Below are 24352 nucleotides of genomic sequence, written 5' to 3'. Positions count from 1 at the left end.
GATGGTACACATTGATAAAAGTCAACATCAGAAGACTTTGTATCTTTATACATTTCCAAAGCAGTAACAACCGGTATTGCAAAACCATTATTTACGAAATTCTGATTACAAAGCGACACAGATACATAAGGCATGTCCTGCTTAATAAAAACAAGAGAGTGATGTACATAGTCTATATACAATGAGTCTTGTTTATCATAAAACCATGGAATTCCTAAAATAACATCTGCTTTGTCCAGGCGCATGATGTGTAAATCCAGGTTCACTTTGTAATCAGCTAGCTCAAGCGACAAATCTAGAACTATCCGATTCCATACATTCGTATCCTCGCCACGAGCCATCTTCACGCGATACTCATGGTCACTGTCCCGCGTCCGCCGCCGCAGGCTCAGTTTCTGCACCAATTTTGTATCCACAAAATTGTGTGAGCTTCCATTATCAAAGAGTACGGTCATGTCGTGACCATTGATCTTCTCCGGGAAACGAAGAAGATCATGCTTATCAAACACTTCGGTGCTAAAAGTACAATCAGTGCATGAACTGTGCGCTAAATGATGGATTTCAACTTGAATGACATCAGAGTTACTTGAGATCTCGTGAATCTGAACCGAAGGACCTTGCGGTTTCTTTGTCTTCTTCTTGGGGCAATCCTTGATTTGGTGACCCGTCTGGCCACATCCGAAGCAAGCCCCCTTCTTAACTGCATTAGCAACTGAAGCATTTTTGGCCTTCTTCTTCTCCTGGGAAGATCTCGGCGGTGATTCGGACTTGTGCTGGAATCGGGGTCGCTTCTTCGAAGCGCCCTCAACGGATTGATGGTATGAACTTCTTTTCTTCTCATAGTTCGTTCCATTTATCAAATGGAACGTCTTGGCCTTTGCCACTGCATCCTCGACGTCATTCGGGGCTTTGTCCTTGATTAAGGCCCAACGGTAATCTTCATTTAAATTCAACAAGTACATGTGCACAGTGTGCGTGGAATCCACCTTGCAGAAGGTGAGCGCTTCTTTGAAAGCTGTCGTATACTTATCAAAAGATAGAGCTTTCATCGAAAGACTACAATTTGGTGTAAGCTTTCAAAGGATCCATTTTGGCGAAATCCCTCTTGAATTTCACACAGAAGTCGGTCCACGTCGTAGGCTTCTCTGTCATATCACGCCACCAGGTAAGCTGGCCTTACTACGCAAATAAAGAGGAATCGTCTGAATCCTCCGTTCATCATGCTCCCCATGGAGGTCGAAGTACGTGGTCCACTGGTGCAGCCAATTATTTACGGCCAGTTCCGTACATTCCTTCTCCTCCCCTGAGAAATTCGTAGTTTTGTACGGAATCGTGGTAGTTGGACCACCTTGTGAACGCCCAAAAGCAGCAATCTGCGTCCGCAATTGCTGGAGGTGGGTTTCACCTTTGGAAATTCGCGCAGTCGTCGACCAAGCCGTATTTCCAGAGCGGTAAGTCGGGAACTAAGCCCTTGCACGACCCCTTCGAGAGAGGCCAAGCGAATGTTCGTCTGAATGTTTGTGTTTTCCAGAGTGGTAACACGTTGGTCGAAGCTCTGTAAGGTACTTGTAATCCATGTGTATAGAGCATGCGTGTATGGAATTTGAACATTACCTGGCGCGTCATCACGCTGCACATGCGAGCTGGAGGAATCCATGGCAAAGTGTGTGAAAAATTGAAGGTTGCACGCGAAACTGGGTCTCGAAAAGTTGTACTGTGAATAGCTCTACGCGTTGGCGTGAGCGTCTGAAGGCGAGCAGGTGGTGGTGGGAGCGCGGGAGTGCGAGCAGGTGAGAGAGAGGAGCGGTGGGAGAGAGGCACGAGGGCTGAAAACTGAGTTTTGCTGTATGTTTTTGCAGTCTCTATAAGTGAGTTTTTAATATCTGTAGGTTTCATACTCATTAAAAAAACTAAAGTGTCCTGGCCACCTTAAAATAAAAGGGCCGCTTAATAAACTTCCCAGCGCATAGCGTTAAAAAAAACTCCAATGTAAAGTTGCCAGCGATAAAAGAAATCGAACCCCAGCAGTGAAAGTGGGCAGCAGATGACGCGTGGGAGGAGGGAGAGAAAAATCTTGGTGTGTGCCCGCTTGTGCAAACCACGCGAGAAAGGCCACGCTGGCTCTCTCTCTTCTTGCGCAAACACTCCCTCTCCTCTTTTGCAACGCAAAGATTCAAGAGCTCTTTGTCTCTCTTCTATTGTTCCCTGCAGATCCAAATAAGAACACGGAGAGAGGTCTCTGTGTGTGTGTGTGTGTGTGTGTGTGTGTGTGTGTGTGTAACTTACACTGAAGAGGAGTACAGAGAAAGATTAAAACTTTTGTTCGTTGAATTTAGTCTAAAGTCAGCAAATGAATAAATAAATCACCTATTTTCATCAAAAATCAGCGAAAGCAATAAAATTCCACCGATTTTCAGCACTTCCGCCTACTAAATTACTGAATTTTGTCAAAAATCAGCAAAAAGCACATTAAATTTCACCAGTAAACATGCTCAAGAGAAGAAAATAATCAATTAAACAGTTATTTCATCAAAACTTGCATGAAACAGTGAATATCCGACTCTTACCAGCCCGTAGGTGTGCACACAGTCCCTTTGTAGCCAAGCCGGCTCTGATACCATGAAACGAACGAAGGGAGTGGATCTCCTGGCTACACGGACCGCCTACAGACACGCGTCAGATGAACCACCCGACCATAGCCACCATCCGGCAGCTCTCGGCAGCTCCCCCGTGCTGGGGCCAGCGTCTGAGGACGTAGGCGTGCACCTGTAAGACCGAGCGTTCGAGGACGTAGACGTTCACGTGTAAGACCGAGCGTTCCATACCACCCGGCCTCACCTTCTAGAGGTGACCTCGCGCACTCCTAGCCTCGCGGGCTAACCATCGGCACTCTGCCAGTGGGCCTGATAACTGCAAATGAGGCCTTGGCCTCCCTTTTATAATAATGGCCGGCCACATTGGCCGTGTTCACACTACGTCCGTCCGGACATTGGACGTCCATCTCGACGGCGTGTGGGCTAGAGCCCCTCTCCTATGAGCGGGACATAACAGTGGTCCACTCTTCTTTTGAGGAAGGAAGTTCGAGTCAAGTGGTTGAAATTCAAAGGGCTCTTTATTTCTTCTTGGCTGACCGAGGACTACGAATGGGATATACGAACCGCTTGGAACCATCTTTGAATGACCAAGGCAGATTCTTTGGACGCTTATTGGGAGAGATTTTGGGACTCTTTTCTACCAATTATATCAGAGGGGAAGTGTTCTGGTTGCGGGGAACATGGGCACATCTTTGCAAAGTGCTCCAAAAAGGCATAGCAAGAACAAACTGAAGACAGGCCAGAGAGTTCAAGAGCTGCAGAGGAACGTGGCAGAAAAGGCAAGATGAAAGCAGGACTGGTACCAGATTGCATGGGTATTGACCCAAGCCTGATTGCATGGGTATTGACCCAAGCCTGATTGATGAAAGTACAGAACTTTGTCGAGCTTGTGGCAAAGTGAAAGATCAAGAAGCCTTGATTTTCTTTGATGGAGGAGCCAAGGCCAACTTCATTTCACTTGAATTGGCGGCACGGCTCGAGATTACACCTGACAAGATGGGACCACCAGCAGAGGCAATTCTAGCGGCACCCGGACGGGCATAGCCATTACACCTGTCATTGGCAAACTTCGATTGCATTGTCAGGGGTATTTAGGGCATGAGGACTTTTACATAATGCCCTTGGAAGGTTGTGACGACGCCATGGTTGATTATCGGGCAAAGAATTCAACGTTGACGAATGAAAAGGGCCGAAAAATTGTACTTGATGTAAAATTGAAGGGCGAGTTCGTTCCTATTGTATCGGCTTCGGCCATTTCCAAATTAATGAAATCTAGTCTCTTTGTTTACTCTATCTACTTGAAAGAGTTAAATGATGAACACAAAACAAACATGTCTGAACTTGATAAAGAACGCCAAGATTTTCTCTACACACATGCTAATTGTTTCTCTTAGGGCCTGCTAGGCGAGTTACCCCCATCTCGACCTGAGGATCACACCATTGATCTGATTCCATCGAACCGGCCACCTTACCGTGTTAGCCGAGCCCAGAATGAAGAGATCATGAATCAAGTGAAAGACCTTCTGGAAAAGGGTCTTATCCAGCCGAGTACTTCACCCTACTACTCTCCGGTGTTGGTATTAAAAAAAAGATGGATCTTGGAGAATGTGCATTGATTACAGAGCTCTCAATAAAACCATCATCAAGAAGAGATTTTCGATTCCAAGCATCGATGATATTCTTGACCGACTTTAGGGATCCTCTTGTTTCGACAAGATGGATTTGAAAAGCGGATATCATGAGATCCGAATTGCACCGGGAGATGTCTACAAGATAGTCTTTCTGACGAGCTTCAGTTTGTATGAATTCTTGGTGATGCCTTTTGGCCTTACCAATGCTCCAGCGACTTTCAACCGAACGATGGATAGGATTTTCAGAGAGTATAGATCATTTGTCGGCAGTTTCTTTGGTGACATTATAGTCTTCTCCAAGGATAAAGCAAAACATAGACACCATCTGCTACAGGTCTTTTAGGCATTGCGAGATCACAAGTTAGTTATCAATGCCAAAAAGAGTGAATATTTCTTGCCAGAGATACACTTTTTGGGACACATCGTCTCAGCAGCAATAGTACAGATGGACCTGGCCAAGATTGAGACTATACGTGATTGGCCCGATTTGAAGAATGTTCATGAAGTTAGAAGCTTCTTGGGCTTGTGTTCTTACTACCGGCGGTTCATTCGAAAGTTTTGCAGAGGTAGCTTCCCCTCTGCACATTCTGACAAAGAAAGGAGCCCCTTTCTCGTGCGGATCAACAGAGGTGACTGCCTTTCAGACACTGAAAGAGAAATTGACTACTAGACCAGTACTGACTTTGCCGGATTTGCAAAAGTAATTTGAAGTATGTTGTGATGCTTAATCTCGAAACAAAAAGGAGTGAGAACTGTAGAAGCAGGCCAAAAAACATTCAAGAGTGTAGTCTCCTGAAGGCTGAATCCAAAACATAAGTAGAGACTATCTGCTATAATCTAACTGTAGATACTAGAGTCAACAGCGAACATTGAACACCATACGGGTAACGGCATAAGTAAATATCCAAAACCATGGTCCAAAAGCAGGTGGCCATGTAGAGTGAGCTCTAACTCTCACCATAGCTCACATCCTCATCGTCATAAGCAGCATCATCCTCGTGTTTCTTGGTCTGTCCTCTAGAAGACTCGGCTGAGCCCTGTGCTTTTCGTGCTTTTCTTGACCCCTTGGAAGCTTGACGAGTTGCATTCGCGGTTTTGCTGAATTTTGCTTTGATCGAACCCGTTTCACGCTACCCTTGAATCCACTGTCTTCTCCTTTCCGCAAGGCATCACTAGTGTTTGCAACCTCAATCCGTTGAGTAAGGGTGGTCACTTTAGTCTGTGCAGTAATTTATCAGCCCTTTAGTTAGCCCACAACGTTACTTTTCTATCTGCTCTGTTAATGGCACGATCTGTAGGAAGTAACTAGAAGTAGCACTCTCCAAAACTTCCGATTGTACTCCTCTAAGTCTTTGTAGTTAGCCGCATTGAGTTGGTGTTAGTCTATCATAACATCAACTTCAAACCCATGTAGATGCAAAAATCTGTTTGAAATAAACCCATGTGGAGCGTGCTTGTCCTTGCATTAACAAAGTTTCCACATTGATGCGCATTAACTTTTAAGAAGGTGGCAACTTTCCAAACCTTCGAAGCCTCTGTAAAATCCCCCCCCTGCATATGTGGTATCAATAATCAAACCGTTGGAGGAAGGAAAGAGCCTTTGTCTTGTCATCAAAACCACTGGAAGTGTTGAACTGTACAGCTGCACCACCTTTTTTGTATGGTTTCGGCTTGTCAAGCAATGTCAAATTATCCCGAGGAAGTGTTTGCAATATGGGTGCACTGGTTGGAATCATCTACATTCCTTGGCCAAACTGGCCTTGAGTACCTTGAAACCTTGGCTGTAAGCCAACATTACCATACATGGGGTTTGGCATCATGCCTTGCTTACCCCCAAACACTGTTTGTGGCATATACTGCTGATTTCTAGGCGCATAACCAACCATGCTTTCAAACATAGATCTACCTCAAAAATACCTACGATGTACCATAGGTGGTGGAAATACCTTATGCATAGCTTGCAAGGTAGTTCCCTGTCCATTTAAACCAACATTTGGATGCTCAAAGGTGGCCGGCTGAACTTGTATAGCTTGAGAAGCCACTTGCTCATAAACAGAAAGGGTTTGCCTTGGGGCCTAAGGTGACTGCATAACATGCGAATGCCTCTGTCATGTTAGGACACGTTAGGGACCTTCTCTTGAGTTTCAACATGCTCCGCAAGTTGAGGTTGTTCCTTAGCTTGTTGTGACACTGAAGGAGGTTGCAAAACTTGGGATTCTGCATTAACTGATTGAACATAGTCACAGCCGTGATAAGCTGGGTCGTGAACACATCCTCTCCTTGCTGCCCAATCCTTGCTCTTTGATTCCGAGACACATTCACATCAGTAAAGGGTAAAGACAGTGGTTGCGCATTCTAGCTACTGGACGCAAGTGTGCTGTCTTCTCTTCCTTCTCAGTTCTCTGTGTATACAAGTAGTTGAATTTGTACTTCCCTCTACTGTGTATTGGCCAGTTTTAAACTCCTCCCCCGATAACCGAAGCCCAAGTCATGAGTTATTTAGAGGTCATATATACAACCAAATGCCCCCCAGACATCCTTAGACCGCAAACTCCGTTGTTTAGAGGACCAAATACAACTAGACCTTCCCAAACCGCATCCTACTTTGTCCAGAGGTTCTCAAACAGTGTTGAAACCAACATATAAACCAGAATCGAACAAACTCAATTGGCACCAAGACACAAATAGGTTTAAACAAGATTTGATGTAGTTCAAACAATTCCCAAACAGTATTCTCAACTAATATTTAAATTATCAGTCAGAATTCAAACAAGTGGTTCTTCTCGTTGGTTTTTCTCCCCCGCATCTTCCATGATTGTAACTTCGTCTTCCTCCATCTTGCTGCCTATTGTCTGTAATAAGCACCCAAAACATAATTTTGACCCATGTTGTAGAAACCCTAATTTGTTGCGGAAATCCTACTTTAAAAAAAAAACCGTTCGCGTCAATACGTAGGGCTGTTTGAGAGGAACAATTTTGACTTCTATTGCATTTTCAAATTCTCAACCGTTGAGATTTTTAGAGGCCTTTGCATCATTGAAAAGCATTAAAAACCATTGTTTTAGAGCGTTTTAGAGCAAAAACAAACTCATCTTTCTCCTCCTCCTCCTTCTGTGGTCGTTTCTTCTTCATCCAACTCCATAGCTTTCCATTGTAGGTTCGTGTAGGACTAGTTTGCTTGCTAGAACAGCAAATGACTAATACCACTGTAATGGGAGGGCACCATGTGCCTATTAGTTGTTTGCGAGAATAACAAACCCTTGTAACGGGAGGGCACCACGTGCCAATTGAAATGAACAAATTGGAACACAATTTTAGCACTTCAAAACAACTTGAACACACACACACACACACACACACACACACACACACACACAGAGAGAGAGAGAGAGAGAGAGAGAGAGAGAGAGAGAGAGAGAGAGAGAGAGAGAGAGAGAGAGAGAGAGAGAGAGAGCTGTATCATAGTTACCAGGAACGGGAACGCGGAACAAAATGCCATTCCCTGTTACGGGTTCTCACGTTTGAAACACGGAACGGGGATTCGGAATGGGAACTTGGAATGGGAACGGGGACCTGAAAACGGCCATTCCCTGTTACTATGAGCTGTATCAATGAAAAAGAACATGCTGGCACCAAGTCGACCAAAGTTTTTTGAGTTTCTCATTCTTTACCATTTAGAGTAGAAAAGTCGATCATATATTGGATAATTTGATTGTGTCCTTCCAGTTCATTTTTCAGCTTCTTTGCATGTACAGCCAACAGCATTGCTACAATAAAATTTAAACGATAACAGTGTTTTCTCTTTTGATAGGTGTTTCGAAAAGATTTTAGAGTCACACAAAGTCGGCCCGATCTCTTTAAGAATACCTTGCGAAAAGCGGCACATGCTTGGAAGTTGGTACAAACTCTGCGTTTGACAGGCAAGTGCTAAGGGAGATGATGTGGTCATTGACTTACATGTCTTTTCTGCTGTTGGTAGATGTAGTCAACTATAAGGGCATCTAATCTTGACCTTTGTAGTTGGGCAAGTGCCTTAATGGAAGAAATTCTGGCACACACATTAATTATGAAGAGTGCTGAGGCTGCACTAGATTTACTCCTCCTAAGATTGCTCTTTGTAATTGAGCGATCATAATTATGATATTCGGCAAAGATTGCTTGAGGAAGTTGAGGGATGCATTAGAGTCACCTGAAATGGTTGAGGGCCAAGTACCCTAGAAACTTATGAATCACATGCAGCACATGTTTATAGAGGCGGAAAGTCAACTCCTTATTTGCTTTGCAGAGGAAGAGGCAACGAAGATGAGAAACTATATTGACGAGCCAGCATATACAGACCTGCATTGGGTATGTCACAAGTGTTTAATTGTTGTAGGTGTTCTTGGTAAAAGATTGTGAAGTTTACAGCTTTATTTGTGATTGTAGGGAATGTTTATACCTTCGATCAAGGGTCAAGGTACAGAGGTGCAGCAGCAGAAGTGGTTGCCTCTGGCCTATAAGCAAGCCATTCTTGGATGCTATGCCCAGACCGAACTTGGTCATGGTTCTAATGTGCAAGGTCTGGAAACAACGGCTACATTTGATCCATCTACAGATGAATTTATCATGAACACTCCAGTGCTGACAGCCACAAAAGTATTGTGTTCATGCCTTAGTTTTTCAATATAAGATATCTAATCATGGATCTAATTAAATTCCCCAATGTCATGCACAGTGGTGGCCGGGAGCTTTAGGCAAAGTTGCAACACATGCAGTTGTATATGCACGACTGCTAACAGATGGGAAGGATTATGGTGTGCATGGTAATAGCCGTGGTGAATTCATTTGTGTTGCATGCCTGAATAAAGCCGGTGGTATGACTGATCAAATATTTTGGGTGGAAACAGCTTTTATTGTACAAATACGGAGCCTTGAAGATCACCAGCCTTTACCTGGGGTAATAGTAGGAGACATTGGTGTCAAGTTCGGAAATGGAGGTTATAACACCATGGACAACGGTTTCCTTCGGTTCAATAACGTGCGATTTCCTCGTGATCAGATGCTCATGAGGTCTGATTTTATTCATGGCTGTAGTTGGGTGCATGTAGCAGAATCTGAGGTTTACTTTTGAACTTTGTATTAAGTATGATATGCCGGATTCCGTGCATTCTCTTCAAGACTTCATCTTGTTGGCCATACATAGAGTAACCATCGTCAGGGGGTGAGTTCCTACTTGAGTTAGAATAAGCAGATTATGAATTTTAGATTTGGAGACACTGGCATAGAAGCATTGAAACATGTTTAGCTGCTTTCAAATCCTGAAATGTCTCACAAATTGTTTGTCTTTTTAATTCAAAGAAAAAACCCTCAACATGTGTTTTCATAAGACTCAAAATTCTTAACCATAAGCCAAAATGTAGAAGTGGAGACCCATGTTGTGGCCTGGCCTACGCTGAACATTCTGAAGGCAAGACCGGAGGAGACAAAGAACGCTCTTACAAAAAGATGGGGAATCTGTGGTAAAAGCAAGAAGTCAGATGGCTCTGCGATAATCAATATGTATGGATGCACCACATTGATCTAAGCAAGCATGAACTATTGGGACAAAGAGAGTGCCTCAATCATGGATGCATCATGGACAGAAGGGTCATATTGACACTGCGTACTAAAATCCCATTCTGCATCTTTGGGAGGTTGTCATGGCGGGAGACGTGTAGAGTACTTTATCTGGCCCAGCTGAGGCCCCTCTTTTCCCACCCACTCCTTGGAAAAGATAAAAAATATATGAGAATCTCAACGAAAAAATGGTATTTGGACTCTCTACATTGTGACACATGCAGATCAAAACATTGCAAAGGCTGAAAAAAAAGTTTCTGCTTGGTATCTCAAAAATTTTCTGGCAAAGGGGTCTGAAACTTACAAAACATTTCAAGAATCAATGCATAATGGAGCTAATGGCTATATTGTCTTATGGTAACTATTTATGAGCCTATTCCTTGTGCTTTCCGCTAAAGTTGAATATGGGCTTATCATGGATTCATCTAGGTATATATCTAGAAAGATTACAAGTGAAGATGTTAATGTATTCATTGTGAACAAATTAATCATTGTTACCTAGAGTCACAAGGGGACGAGGGAACATGAGCGTGGGAAACATCCCCAGATTGGGGATGGCGGAGGACGGAACAGGGTTGTCAGGTGGTTCATAGGCGGCCGGATCAGGATGACATCTTGGGACGGATTCCAGTGATGGGTCAGGTCAGTTTGGGGGACGGTTAAACGGTCAATTTTTGACTGGCTTCTCACTCTTTGCAGGACTGTTGAGTATGAAGTTTGGAGTTGTTTCGAGGGGAGGGGCCTTAAGCCTAATTGTGCCTACTTCCTTTAGGCTATAAAAGCCACCAAGGGGTTATGGCCACAATATGCTCATTGCTCAAAGCCTCTAGGGTTCGAGTCTCAATGCTCATCGTGGCATATGCAAGCCCTCTGTCAAGCTCTCTCTAGTATCTACCATATGCTCTAGACTAGCCTATCTACTATAATCTCTATATCAAGCTCTTTCTACCATATGCTCTAGCTTCTCAACTCTATCATCCTTTTGGCTGAGTCTCTCATTGGTTGGCGGATAGATGTAAACTCACAGGAGGTCTATCCATGGAGTCATCAACTATTCGAGAGAGGAGATGTACTTCGTTGACTTTCATGACTAGGTAGACCGCTGATTGGCTTGCCACCATCGAGCTTACTGGACTAGAGCATGTGGTGGCCCGGTGGGCACTGGGCATGGTTGCAGATGGAGAGCCAGTAAATGGGCATGGTTGCAGATGGAGAGCCAGTAAATAGAGCAGCAGGAGCCATGATCAAGAGCATGTATCCAAACCATCACCTTCTCCTATCGCATGGCTCGGTGCCTCAACAATCTTATAAAGGACATAGGGTCCTTGACATGGAATTCACCCATCATTGAGCAGGCCAATCAGCTGAGCTTTGTGCCCAACCACCAAAAAGTGGGGCATGAGTTTAACAAGAGGAGCCACCTCTCTCTTCTCAAGTATTTAGAGACCAAATTTTCCCACAAATGCGTGATGCTAGGCCGTTTGTCCACATGTGGTGGAGCATAGAGGGGGCTCTTTCTTAATGAGGAGTACCTCAGCAGACAAAGTACAGCACGGGCGGATGATGTCACTTTGGGAGGATGACCGTGGTGACGATTGTTGATGCTATGCTGAGACTCATTATTCGCCTCTTGCAAGTCCATGCATCGGCAAGGTCTACGAGGCCATGAATGTCATGATCTAACAAGAAACGTTTTGTTTGCTTCCTTGTTTCTTCGTTTCAAGGGGCTCCATTTCGAAAATGCCAAAACGAAACACATGTTTCTTGAGGTTATAGGGAACGTAATGTTCAGGAGTCTAGTAGGTGGATACATCCTACATACATGGTCGTAGAAGTGGCAAAATATGTTGCATATATCACACTATATGGCTAATTTCGAATTTTGAAATTTAGACCTTTTTTCTTGAACCTGAGAAACGCGTTTTGCAACAAACTTGGACACCCCAAGTCAAGATTCTACCGCGACACAACACAGATTCATTTTAAAATAGTTCACAAAAGATGACACGGCCCGACGTAGTTCCGTGCCAAGAGGTATTGGCCCCAAAGACTGGCGCCCTTTCGGTATTCCTTTTTATATTAATCTGTGTGCAAAGTACAAGAGCCCGCGGGTGCTCACTCTCAGTCTTTTCGTCCAGATGGCAAGAGAAGTGAGCCCCTAAGGCTTATTTATTCTTACAAGGAATGCCCCAAAAGTAGAGCCCCAAAAGCTCTAAAAAATAAAAGCAAAAGTTTCCTAAAGCAACTGGTCTTCCAAAAACTGCCAAAAGCAGTCAGCGTAAATTTTCGCAAATTCCGTATGGCAGTCAGAGTGATTTGCGGAGATCCGTACAATGAATACAATTCGTGGAAATCCGTACGCAAGCCACGCTAGCAACCTCTTTACTTAATTTCTAGTGTCCCCTGGGTCCCCTCGTCACTTGGCCATAAGTTGGAACAACTTTTATAGGGTTGCCACGTCATTAGTTTGTATTTACTCCCCTCTTGACAGACTTGTAATCGCCCTCGATTACTCCTGCAAAACAGACAGAGGCCATAAACTGTTTTAGTAGACACTGACTGTTACTACCGATGTACTAGAAACGACACATCTAGCACTTGTACAAAACGACAGTCACATCACCGGACATCACAGGACATCACTTGACATCATAGGACATCACATGACAAATCACAGATAAATTCATTCCAAATCTCAGACCATGATCATCGGCAACATATTTAGTAATCGCATCTAGATTTATTCCGGACCTCACGAATGCCCAATTAACTAATCCTTATTGCAATCATGTCTATAGAGATTTATGAGACCGACATACTGCAGTCATTTCATCTTTCATTTCCTGCACTCAAACAAGTCAAGTACAAATCAATCATTTTCATTTTCGAAATTCCTGTTATAAAGTCATACATCAGAATACTACTCAGCCCATTAGTATCCCTGAAACCCAAAGGGGACATCAGTGTCTATATTCAAAATTGAGGTAATCTGTTGACAAAGGAGCAGAGTGACTTCCTTCTTGTGCAAACCCGCTACACTACATTCACCCTTGCATAATTCAGGTTCTATCGGAGTTAGACTATGCTAAACCGAATGCTTCAAGGTAAAGTTCCAAAATCTGAGGAGTATCTGCTAGGTCCTTCTTCTCCATCCACTTCACATCCAATGCAGGATAGTTCTTGAATTTAACCAAGAACCGCCTAATCACTTTACCTGTTATCTTTTTGTTCTTGTGTGCCAAAATTTGTTCTAGAACGAGTATCTCCTCGCTTTCCTCCACTTCGGGTTGCTCATCTGGCTCCCCATCATCGGGCACATCGCCTTTAAAAGGCTTCAATAGACTTCACATCGGGTAGCTTGAGTCTAAAGGAAACCTCCTTTATCTTCTCTTTTATTTGGAAAGGGCCATAATACCTCATGCCAAGCACCCAATCGTCTTCCTTTAATTTTAAATCTCGTCAACGTCGATCTGTTGCTTTTTTGTGTCGTTCCTGACTCCTGAGATCTCGCTAAAGTCTCCCGGACCTTGGCAAATGCAGTGTCCAAGTCCCTCGTGTATTGGTCGGCTTCAAGAATCTTACCTTTAGTGCTTAGGAAGGGTGGAACCTTTGGAGCACCTTCAATGATCTTAAATGGTGCCTTCCCCGTCGAAGTGTGGATCATGTTATTGTAGGCGAATTCCACCAAGGGAAAAATTTGTTTCCATTGAGTCTTCTGATCAGAAATGTAAGACTTCAATAAATCCAATACAACTGAATTTGCAATCTCAGGTTGCCCATCTGTCTGCGGGTGGAAAGATGACGAGAACTGCAACCGTGTGCCAATGTTCTCCCAAATAGCTTTCCAAAAACAAACTTGTGAATCGGGGATCTTTGTCGGAGACTATTGTCTCATGCATGCCATGTAGTCTGAAAATCTGTGCAATGAAGAGTCTCGCTAAATGATCCGGCTTGACCGTTTTCTTCATTGGAATGAAGTGAGCTTGCTTGCTAAATTTGTCGATGACGGTCCAAATGCCATCATGCCCATTCTGTGTCTTCGAGAGATCAAAAATGAAATCCATTGCAATACTTTCCCAGGGGCGGGTGGGAATGGGTAAAGGTTGTAACAATCCCTACGCCTTATGCCTGTCAAACTTGACCTTCTGGCATACTAAACAATTGCGAACAAAGTCGTCGACATCTTTCTTTTTGAGTCTCGGCCAAGAGAAGTAACACTCCACATCTTTCAAGGTGGTGTCGATGCCGCGGTGACCCGTAAACGGTGGACAATAGCACTCAGTTAGAACCTTTTCTCTCAACGGCTGTGTGACACACATCGTTTTCTTCATCAAGTAGCCATCCCGAATGAAATATCCCGCTACTACCTCCCTATTTTGTATTTGAGTGAATGTATCGGAAAAATCCGGATCTGTGGCGTACTGATCAACCATGTCCTCGAAGCTTCTATGATGAATCACGAAAATAGCCAAGACTAACGGCTTCCGAGATAAAGCATCTGCCACCAAGTTTTTCTGTCCCTGACATGGACAATATGAAAATGAAACTGTGACAAGATGTGAGCCCATCGTATCTGCTTTTTCTAAAGCTGCTTTTGTGACAAGAAGTATTGTAAACTCTAATGATCATGTAAAATCGGCTCCGAGTAGGTAATGTCGCCATTGAGTAAGAGCATGGACCACTGCCAAAAGCTTTTTCTCTTAAATCTGTGCTGTCAATCCTGGCCTTGAAAACAATCAGCTTTCATAGGCAATGACATGGCCTTCTTGCATTAAGACCGCTCCCAGTCTATGACCACAAGCATCACAATATACTTCAAATGACTTTTGTAAATCCGGCAAAGTTAGTATTGGTCCAGTAGTCAATTTCTCTTTCAGTGTCTGAAAGGCAGTCACCTCTGTCGGTCCGCACAAGAAAGGGACTCCTTTTTGTGTCAAGGGGAAGCTACCTCTGCAAATTTTCGAATGAACCGCCGGTAGTAAGAACACAAACCCAAGAAGCTTCTAACTTTATGAACATTCTTCAAATCTGGCCAATCACGTATAGTCTCAATCTTGGCCGGGTCCATCTGTCCTCTTGCTGCTGAGACGATGTGTCCCAAAAAGTGTCTCCGGCAAGAAAAATTCACTCTTTTTGGCATTGATAACTAACTTGTGATCCCGCAATGCTTGAAAAACCTGTAGCAGATGGTGACGATGTTCTGCTTCATCCTTGGAAAAGACTATAACGTCATCAAAGAAAGTGCCGACAAATGATCTATACTCTCACAAAATCTTATCCATCATTTGGTTGAAAGTCGCTGGAGCATTGGTAAGGCCAAAATGCATCACCAAAAATTCATATAAACCGAAGCTTGTTCGAAAGGCCGTCTTGTAGACATCTCCCGGAGCGATTTGGATGTGATGATATTCCCTTTTCAGATCAATCCTGTTGAAACAAGAGGATCCCTGAAGTCGGTCAAGAATATCATTGATCCTTGGAATCGGAAATGCGTTTTTGATAGTGATTTTATTGAGAGCTTTGTAATCAATGCACATTCTCCAAGATCCGTCTTTCTTTGATACCAACAACACCGGAGAGTAGTAGGGTGAAGTACTCGGCTGGATAAGACCCTTTTCAAGGTCTTTCACTTGGTTCATGATCTCTTCATTCTGGCTCGGCTAACACGGTAAGGTGGCCGGTTCGGTGGTGTGCTTCCAGGAATCAGATCAATTGTGTGATCCACAGGACGAGATGGGGACAACTCAAGTAGGCCCTCAGAGAAACAATCAGCATGTGTCTGGAGAAAATCTTGGCGTTCTTTATCAAGTTCAAACATGTTCGTTCTGGGTTCATCATTTAACTCTTTCAAGTAGATTGAGTAAACAAAGAGATTGGATTTCATTAATTTGGAAATGGCCAAAGCCAATACAATAGGGACGGGCTCGCCCTTCAATTTTACATCAAGTACAAATTTTCGGCCCTTTTCATTTGTCAAGGTTGCTTTCTTTGCCCTATAATCAACCACGGCGTTGTTCTTATGGTACCAAGGGACTCCTAGGAGGACGTCACATCCTTCCAAAGGCATGATGTAGAAGTCCTCGTGCCCTAAATACCCTTGACAATGCAACCGAAGTTTGCCAATGACAGGTGTAATGGCTATGTCCCGTCTGGGTGCCGCTAGAACTGCATCTGTTGGTGGTCCCATCCTGTCGGGTGTAATCTCGAGCTGCGCCGCCAATTTAGGTGAAATGAAGTTGGCCTTGGCTCCTCCATCGAAGAAAATCAGGGCTTCTTGATCTTTCACCTTGCCCCAAGCTTGGCAAAGTTTTAGACTTTCATCAATTAGGCTTGGGTCAGCACCCATGCAATCTGGTTTTCATCTTGCCTTTTCTGCCACGTTCCTCTGCCGTTCTCGAACTCTCTGGCCTGTCTTCAGTCTGTTCTTGCTGTGGGGCATTTTGCGGAGATGTGCCCATGTTCCCCGCAACCAAAACACTTCCCCTCTTTGATATAATTGTCTCTCTCTCGAAGAGTCAGTCGGGATCGTGCATCCTTATCCTTCTTTTCTTGGGAACTCTGTTTCTTTCTACTTTCATTGTTGGAGGTCTGTCTGGTACTTTGAGTCAAGATCTCATCAGTGAGGTAAGTCGGATTTCCCGAATATATCGAGAAACCCGTTTCACATGCCTCATCAATTCTTGGATAGAATTTGACTTTTGTTCCAGGCAGTAGTCTCGGATCTCTGTAGGGAGTTCGCAGCAAAACCGCTCAAAGAGACGTTCTTAAATGAAGAGGTTGGTAGAAAAGAGTCCCAAAATCTCTCGCAATAAGCGTCCAAAGAATCTCCCTTGATGGTTCCAAGCGGTTCGTATATCCCGTTCGTACTCTCGGCTCAGCCAAGAAGAAATAAAGAGCCTTTTGAATTTCAACCACTTGAGTGGAGCTTTCTTCCTAAGAAGAAGAGTGGACCACCATGTTCGAGCATTTTCTTTAAGAAAAGATGCAACCCTCCTAATCTTGGAGTGCTTTGAGTAATGTCCTCCAGAGAAGGCTATGTCAAACTGCTGGATGAAGGCTAAAGCTCTCGGAGCATCTCGGAACCCAGAAAAGGACTCAAATTTAATCGACTGTCCACCTTCTTTGAATTCTTTTGCTTTCTTGCTTTTGTCGTCGAGGAAGTCATATTGGTTGACTCTGTAAAAATGCTTCTTCTTTGCGTAAAACATATGGTCATCGCAGTCCGAACTGTTAGAGGATGACTCCTTTGTAGAATTGTCAGAAATTGGGTGAAATCTTGGGTTTCTTTGCCTTTTTCTTGCCCTTTCCGAAGATTTGCTTTTTCTTCGCTTTTTGCCTTTTCTATCTTCCTCGCTCGAGTCAGAAGAGCTAGAAGAACTGTCAGAAGAAGAGGAAGAAGAAGAACTGGGTAGTCCTTTAAAGCATACACGCTTCTTCTGCTTTCTTGCAGATGCAAAAGAATGTTGACGGCCCATATAAGCAGGGTAGTCAATCCCCTTCTTGTGCTTTTTCACTTGCTTTTTGGATTGATTGTTCGCGTCCAAAAGCCGACTGATTTGAGTCTGAACCACCCCTTGAAGTTCTTGTTCTATAAACATCCTTGGAGAAGGAGGTTTCTTGATTGCCGGTTTGATTGGTGGTTCGATGGCTTTGTGCCACTGAGTGTGCACTTTAATGATGGATTGCTGAGACAAAAATCTTGCAAACAGTGGGTCTTTCGCAAATTTAATCATCTGTTTTGTGCTCTCGTCAACCTGCTGTCAACGTTTCATCTCTTGAAGTTCGTACTGAGTAGGCCGAGGTGGCCCGTACTCTTCCTACGTTGATTCGGTTGAATCTTCTTCGTGATCTCCTTCTGCATGAGCAGATGCAGAAGAAGTTGACTGATTCTTTTTGAAATCCATAAGTGTCGCGAAATAAGGGATCGAATTTCCCGGTAGAAGAGAAATCGGCCGTGCTCTGATACCACTGTAACAAACTTGGACACCCCAAGTCTAGATTCTACCGCGACACAATAGAGATTCACTTTAAAACAGTTCACAAAAGATTGACATTGCCCGACATAGTTCTGTGCCAAGAGGTATTGGCCCCAAAGACTGGCGCCCCTTTCGGTATTTCTTTTTATATTAACCTGTGTGCATAGTACAAGAGCCCGCGGGTGCTCACTCTTAGTCTCTGTGTCCAGATGCCTAGAGAAGTGAGCCCTTAAGTCTTATTTATTCTTGCAAGGGATGCCCCAAAAGCTTTTAAAAATAAAAGCAAAACTTTCCAAAAGCAACTGGTCTTCCAAAAACTGCCAAAAACTGTCAGCTAATTTTCAGAAATTTTGTACTGCAGTCGGAGCGATTTGCAGAGATCCGGACAGTTAGCGCAATTTGCGGAAATCCGTACGCCAGCCACGTCAGCAGCCGCTTTACTTAATTTTTAGTGTCCCCGGGGTCCCCTCGTCACTTGGCCATACGTTGGAACAACTTTTATAGGGTTGCCACGTCACCAGTTTGTGACTGTTTCCTCCCCATGTCTGAGTGTTTTGTGTTTCGTTTTCTTTGGAGGGGATGAAGGGCGTTTTCATGTGACATTGTTCAGATTCAGATGCTTGAGGAGCTTGTGCCAGATGTGGATCACCAAGAGGAAATTAAGTCCTTGTTTGTTGTGAGGTAGAATGGCTACTACTGAGAACTACTCTCACCTTCATGCACCAACCTACATGGTTGAGCCTGAGTTCCATTAAGAGAAGACAAGGAGGTGAGCAGAGGATTACACTTCATCTCAGCCTGGTAGTGAGCTCTAGTTTCTTGGAACAACTTTGGAGAGTCTTCAATCACATTGCTTTTAAGAAGGCCTTGGGGTACGGAGGGCCATCAATTTGTGAGTGCCATCTTGTGCATGTTGTGCAGCTGCCTCACAAACGCAGCAGATCCCTTCACTGTGTGGCAAATGGTGCAGCAGGATTCAGCTACGACCAACGAGCATGTGGACAATTTAGGGGTGGAGGGATACTCAGGTGCATGACGATGGTCTTGAGGACTTTTGACATCTTTGAGGATGTGGAGATTGTTATTGTTCCTTCCCATGAGGGGAGCACTTGAGGGGCATGTACTTATCATTTGTATCCATCATTGTGCCATCTATGCTTGATTGGGGCATTCTTCTAGTATTTGTCATTTTTGTTGTCTATTTGGTGTAATTTTGTGTTCATAATATTTTTCTTTTTAAATGGCATGCGTGGCCTTAATAAGATTGCCAAAAACAGACGCTTTTTAAATTTATTTAAAAACAGTTTTTGCACCGTTCTTGTTTCCTCACTTTGCAGACCCCCACGGTCGACCCCATTTCCCGTTCTCATCCCTAGTCCCATTCCCATGTGACTATGCATTTACCAATGCTGGCTCTCGCGAGAGTAGGTGGGCTCAAACTGGTTGATAGTTATATGCGCGGACACAGCATTTGCTCGTTGTGCTCCCAGTTAGAGAGGGTTGTTCGCTTTCGCATTTGCTGATGAACTGTTCAGCGATTGATGATTCTAGGGGGCGTTGGCTAAACCGATTCAACTTCACCTTCAACGCAATCGACCCTTCATTGGACCTTGAAGAAAGGACCGTTATCCTCCTTGGTGGGGAGGCTCGCGGGAACCTTATGGGTACGCCGTGATCCGCACTCGAGGGACGGAACCGTAGGGCACGTGTCTGTGGCGAAGTTCCTTGGTGAAGTTGTACCCCGGTACTTGGGTGCCTGCATAGGCGCATGGGGAGATAATGCTCCCCTTCCTATGCTGTTATTTTGAATCCGATCCCTTCCGAGGGAAATGACATAATTCTCCCCAAGCGAAGCCAAATGAGCTACAAGAGTGCCCAAGTGCCTTTCCCCCCCGGGGGGGTCAACTTCACCTAAAGGGGTTGGGAGGTGCACAAGGGAGACACCACCAACCTCAACGGACGCCACCTGTGAGCCGACGCCCTTCCAAGCGGGTATGGCATTTTCTAGGGGAAAACCGTCGGGTTACAAAGGCAGTTTAGTGAGGTGAGCGTTAAGTTACCTGGAGAAGCCAACTCCAAAGGGAAGACCAAAGCAAGTCCCACAGTACTTGGGCCTCTGAACAGAGGTACTTGGTCATTGTCACGCCCATGTTAAGTTAGTGAAATGGGTCTCTCAAGGGAATGGTCATGGCCCTAAGAGAGTAGATAACTCTGGCCTCGTAGTTCAGAGGAAACTAGTGACAAAAGCGTCTGCCTTACGATTCTGGGTGCATAGTCCTGATAGTCCTTCTTGTATACTTTTCCGGTGTATGAGGAGAGCGGCTGGGAGTGCCCTACCCGACTCCTAAAACAAAACAAAACAAAATACAATTCTGTATCAAAAAGGTGTTGTTTCACTGGTTTCCGATTGAGCTGGCAAACAAGGTGTATCTTCGATTATGCATGCTTTTAATCACTGAAAAGAAAAATGAGCAATTAGGAGGTGCACATGGGAGCCTTCAGTTTTATGGAGCATTGATAAATACTCAAGAGCACACAAAAAGCTTATCATCAAGAGGCTTAGAGAGGGCCTTGTAAAATTCATTGACTGGTGCAAGGGTGGGTTCTAGAAAAGCCTTGTTTAGCCTTGAATCTTATCTTTGTTTAGCATGTTTTGAAGCCAGAGTGTAACTGTAGTGGATCAAGAGGTTCAGGCATCAGGACCTAACCAACTGAGCGCTTGATTCAAGTAACATAATTTTTTTGTACAGTCTCTTATAAGGTCTCATCTGCAGGCTAGCAAGTGTGACGAAGGAGGGGAAGTATGTACAGTCTGATGTACCTAGGCAGCTTGGTTATGGTGCAATGGTTTATGTTAGGAAATCCATTGTTATGGATGCTTCAAATTACCTCTCAAGAGCAGTAACAATAGCAACGAGATATAGTGCTGTCAGGCGCCAGTTCGGGGCTCAAGGAGACAAACCGGAGATACAGGTATGCGTGTTATTTTTTGTTTGCGTAGAGAAGCTAGGTTCTTGTGCCTTATTCGCTTATGAGAGGATTTTATGTCAGGTGATCGACTACATGACTCAGCAAAGTAGGCTGTTTCCACTGCTTGCAACTGCTTACGCTTATAGATTTCTGGGAGTATGGATGGCATGGCTTTATTCAGATGTTATGGCTCGCCTAGAGAAGAACGACTTCTCAACATTGCCTGAAGTGCATGCCTGCACTGCAGGCTTGAAGTCAATCACAACATCTACGACGTCTGTAAGTTTTTTGACTGCCATGCCTGTTGATGACAGGAGTGAAACTATGATTTTTGTTTTAATATATTTTTTATAAACAGTCTTGCTAAAGTTTGAATTGATGAGACAGGATGCCATAGAAGAGTGCAGAAAACTTTGCGGAGGTCATGGCTACTTATGCGCTAGTGGGCTTCCAGAGCTGTATGCTGGTTATGTGCCAGCTTGCACCTACGAGGGTGACAACGTAGTCCTATTGCTGCAAGTAAGCTTTCTACTCGCAGTTTTTTTTTTGTTAAGTAGCACCTGTGATTCATGGACTTGGTTGGTCATAGCTGCCTAGCCATTCTGCAAATCTCACGTGGTTGATGACGTGAACTGTGGCTTGGTGACAGGTTGCGAGGTTCTTGATGAAGACTCTCTCTCTTCTAGGTGCAGGGAAAAAACCAGCTGGTACGGCTGCTTATTTGGGTAATGTGAGGCAACTTGCAACACAGAATTGTCAAGTAATAAAAGGTACATGCAGCGATCATCTTTTCTCTATTTGCTTGAGGTGTTCGTGAATCTCTTTAACATGCTGGTTCTGGTCTCCAGGAGCTGATTGGTTAAATCCAACCACACTACAGCATGCGTTTGAAGCACGGTCTGCAAGACTTGCTGTGAATTGTGCCACGCAAATTGCTGAAGCTTCAAACCAAGAAGCAGGTAGAAGGAAGCACTCCATTTGTAGTGAGCCTTGTTGTAAATGCGTACTTGTCATTGGGATTTAACAGTGGGTGGAATTCACAGGCTTTACCGAACTATCAATGGAGCTAGTTGATGCAGCTCGAGCTCATTGTGAGCTCATTGTTGTTACAAGGTAATGCACATCGATCACTTGTGTGTCTGAGGGTGCATTGATTTTTGATCAAACTGAGGATGCCTTAAATATTGATCATGAATTTGATTTTACTTGTCTGGTTGTAGGTTCATGGAGGCTCTGAAGAGAGAATTACCAGGCAGAGAGGTTAAGAGTCAGCTTCAGGTCTTATGCAACATTTATGCTTTATCTTTGATTACAGCACGCACAGGGGACTTTCTGGTGACCGGGTATCTATCTCACGAGCAAATCGATCTCGCCAAGGCCAAGCTGCGAGATCTTTTCAGACAGGTGCACTTGGGTTTACTCTTTATGCTGTCTAGCAATAGTGTTTTGCAAGAACTTGGGGAGAAGGATATACCTAACTTTGAATCTGTTTTATGCTTCAGGTGCGACCTAATGCAGTTGCATTGGTTGATGCCTTTGATCATAGTGACTACTATCTAGGCTCAACGCTGGGTCGCTATGATGGCAATGTATACACAAACCTCTATAATGATGCTTTAAAGGATCCAATGAATCAGTCTCCGGTTACTGAGGGTTATGAGGAGTTTATCCGTCCTGTCATTAAGCAGCAGCTCCAATTGTCTCGATCAAAAATATGATTGAGATTTTAATTTTCTGTAGTTATATTTGCTAGAACCACCTCACTATAGGCTCAGAAACCTCAATCATACTAGGAAGGTTTTGTATCTAACATTGTATTTCTCCTGGGGGCAACCTATTATTTCCCTTAGTCTGCCCCCAAAAGGAAGGGGGACAGGACAGTTTTCTGGTCTGAATAAGGAGCAAACCTTAGAAACATTGAAGGATGCATTGTAATTTTGCTAAAAGGCATGATTATCATTTTGCTTTATGTGATTACTGACAATGAGAAGTGATCGAATATTGGTTAGACGTACGCTCTACACTACATTCACTGTTGGGCACTGATGACGGTAGTGGGTATGTCGTAGTCTTTGGTCAATTCTATGCATGATGGAATTGATGGTTATTTAGTCTTTTAAAATGACTACCATGAGTCCATGCCTTGCTCTGAACTTTAAAGGTGAATTTGGGCCACATCCCTGATGGAATCATTGAATTGATGGTTATATAGTCGTTGAAAATGACTACCATGAGTCCATGCCTTGCAATGAACTTTAAAGGTGAATTTGGGCCATACACCTGATGGAGTCAGGGAATTGATGGTTACATAGTCTTTCAAAATGTCTACCATGAGTCAATGCCTTGCACTGAACTTTAAAGATGAATTTGGGCCATATCTCTGATGGAATTATGGAATTGATGGTTAAGTCTTTTAATGACTACCACGAGTCCATGCCTCACACTTAACTTTAAAAGGTGAATTTGGGCCATATCCACACACTTTCAAACTTTGATGAACATGACTTTAAAACCATCTTAAGAAGCATATTCTCATAAGAAACTTTCAATCTTGCATTTCAGAACTTGTGCGTCTTTTTGTTATGCACATGTTCTCGATTCTAAACGAACAAAGTAAGGGGTCAAAAGCAAGAAGTATGTATTTTTAGGATATAGTAAAGAGTAAGGTATACAGACTCCATTATTGAGAGGCAAAGAAGATACTAATCATGATGTAGTATTCAAAGGTCACAATCGGTGGAGAAAACAAAATTGTCCACTTTCTCATCAAATGAAGAAATAGCTTAACTTCTTTCATGTAAAAAAATGAGGAGGAGTTGTTTGATGATGAAAACTAATCAAACTGTTGTAACATCATAGGAGAAGCCACTACCAAAGTTGGCTCAATAGCTCTTTGATAATCGAAAACCTCATGTTCATAATCTTCGTGAAGAAGAGGATGGTTTGCAATGGTCAAAGAGAATATATAAAGCAAAAACAAGCCTCCAAACACATTGTCAACATGGTTCTAATGAGATTGAAATTGTGAGGCTCTGTAAAGGAGTTAACCTCTGTCAAAGAGGCCATGATTAATCCAAAGTAAAAAGAAGCAATGCAGTTAGAGTAGGGCATCATAACAAGGAATGACACAAAGAAAATAGTGGATTGGCCACCAAAGAAGAAGGTCATTGACACCAAATGGGTTTACAAAGTCAAACACAAAATTGATGGCTCATTAGAAAAGTATACAACAAGGTTAGTAGCATAAAGTTTTTCGCAAATTGAAGGATTTGATGTGAGTGAAACCTTTGCTCTCACAACTCGAATGACCACTATTCACCTTGTACTTGCTCTTGTTGCTATTTTGTTGGATTGTTTTCCAAATGGATGTAGTATCGACCTTTTTGAATGGACTTCTCAAGGAGGAGGTTTATATAGAGCAGCCACCAGGGTTTCAGTCACCCCATTCAAAAGAGAAGATTTGTAGGTGGTTAGAATGGACATCTATTTCTAGGTTGAAAAAGGCTTTATATGGCCTAAAGCAATCACTAAAGCACGATCAAGATAGATAGGTTTTTTTAAAAGCCACCGGGGTTTGAGTCTCCTC

At 43.6% G+C, this 24352-nt stretch overlaps 1 protein-coding gene across 1 annotated transcript in view; it reads left to right on the top strand.

The window, feature by feature from the left end:
• LOC147440410 (putative peroxisomal acyl-coenzyme A oxidase 1.2) overlaps window positions 1–22776 on the top strand; it is a 30450-nt gene extending 7674 nt beyond the window's left edge. The window contains exons 2-14 of the mRNA XM_086530153.1: window positions 8037–8145; window positions 8511–8572; window positions 8651–8860; window positions 8940–9027; window positions 9112–9274; window positions 20571–20769; window positions 20848–21045; window positions 21154–21285; window positions 21416–21536; window positions 21615–21725; window positions 21810–21879; window positions 21987–22170; window positions 22269–22776. Coding sequence (XP_086386279.1) covers window positions 8037–8145; window positions 8511–8572; window positions 8651–8860; window positions 8940–9027; window positions 9112–9274; window positions 20571–20769; window positions 20848–21045; window positions 21154–21285; window positions 21416–21536; window positions 21615–21725; window positions 21810–21879; window positions 21987–22170; window positions 22269–22484 — 1863 coding nt within the window. The 3' untranslated portion in view covers window positions 22485–22776. The remainder of the gene's footprint in view (window positions 1–8036; window positions 8146–8510; window positions 8573–8650; window positions 8861–8939; window positions 9028–9111; window positions 9275–20570; window positions 20770–20847; window positions 21046–21153; window positions 21286–21415; window positions 21537–21614; window positions 21726–21809; window positions 21880–21986; window positions 22171–22268) is intronic.
• Window positions 22777–24352: the final 1576 nt, after the last annotated feature.

Source organism: Adiantum capillus-veneris, chromosome 15, assembly GCF_014529385.1.
Source record: "Adiantum capillus-veneris isolate H3 chromosome 15, ASM1452938v2, whole genome shotgun sequence".
Taxonomy (NCBI): Eukaryota; Viridiplantae; Streptophyta; class Polypodiopsida; order Polypodiales; family Pteridaceae; genus Adiantum; species Adiantum capillus-veneris.
This window is presented reverse-complemented; position numbering and strand designations above follow the sequence as displayed.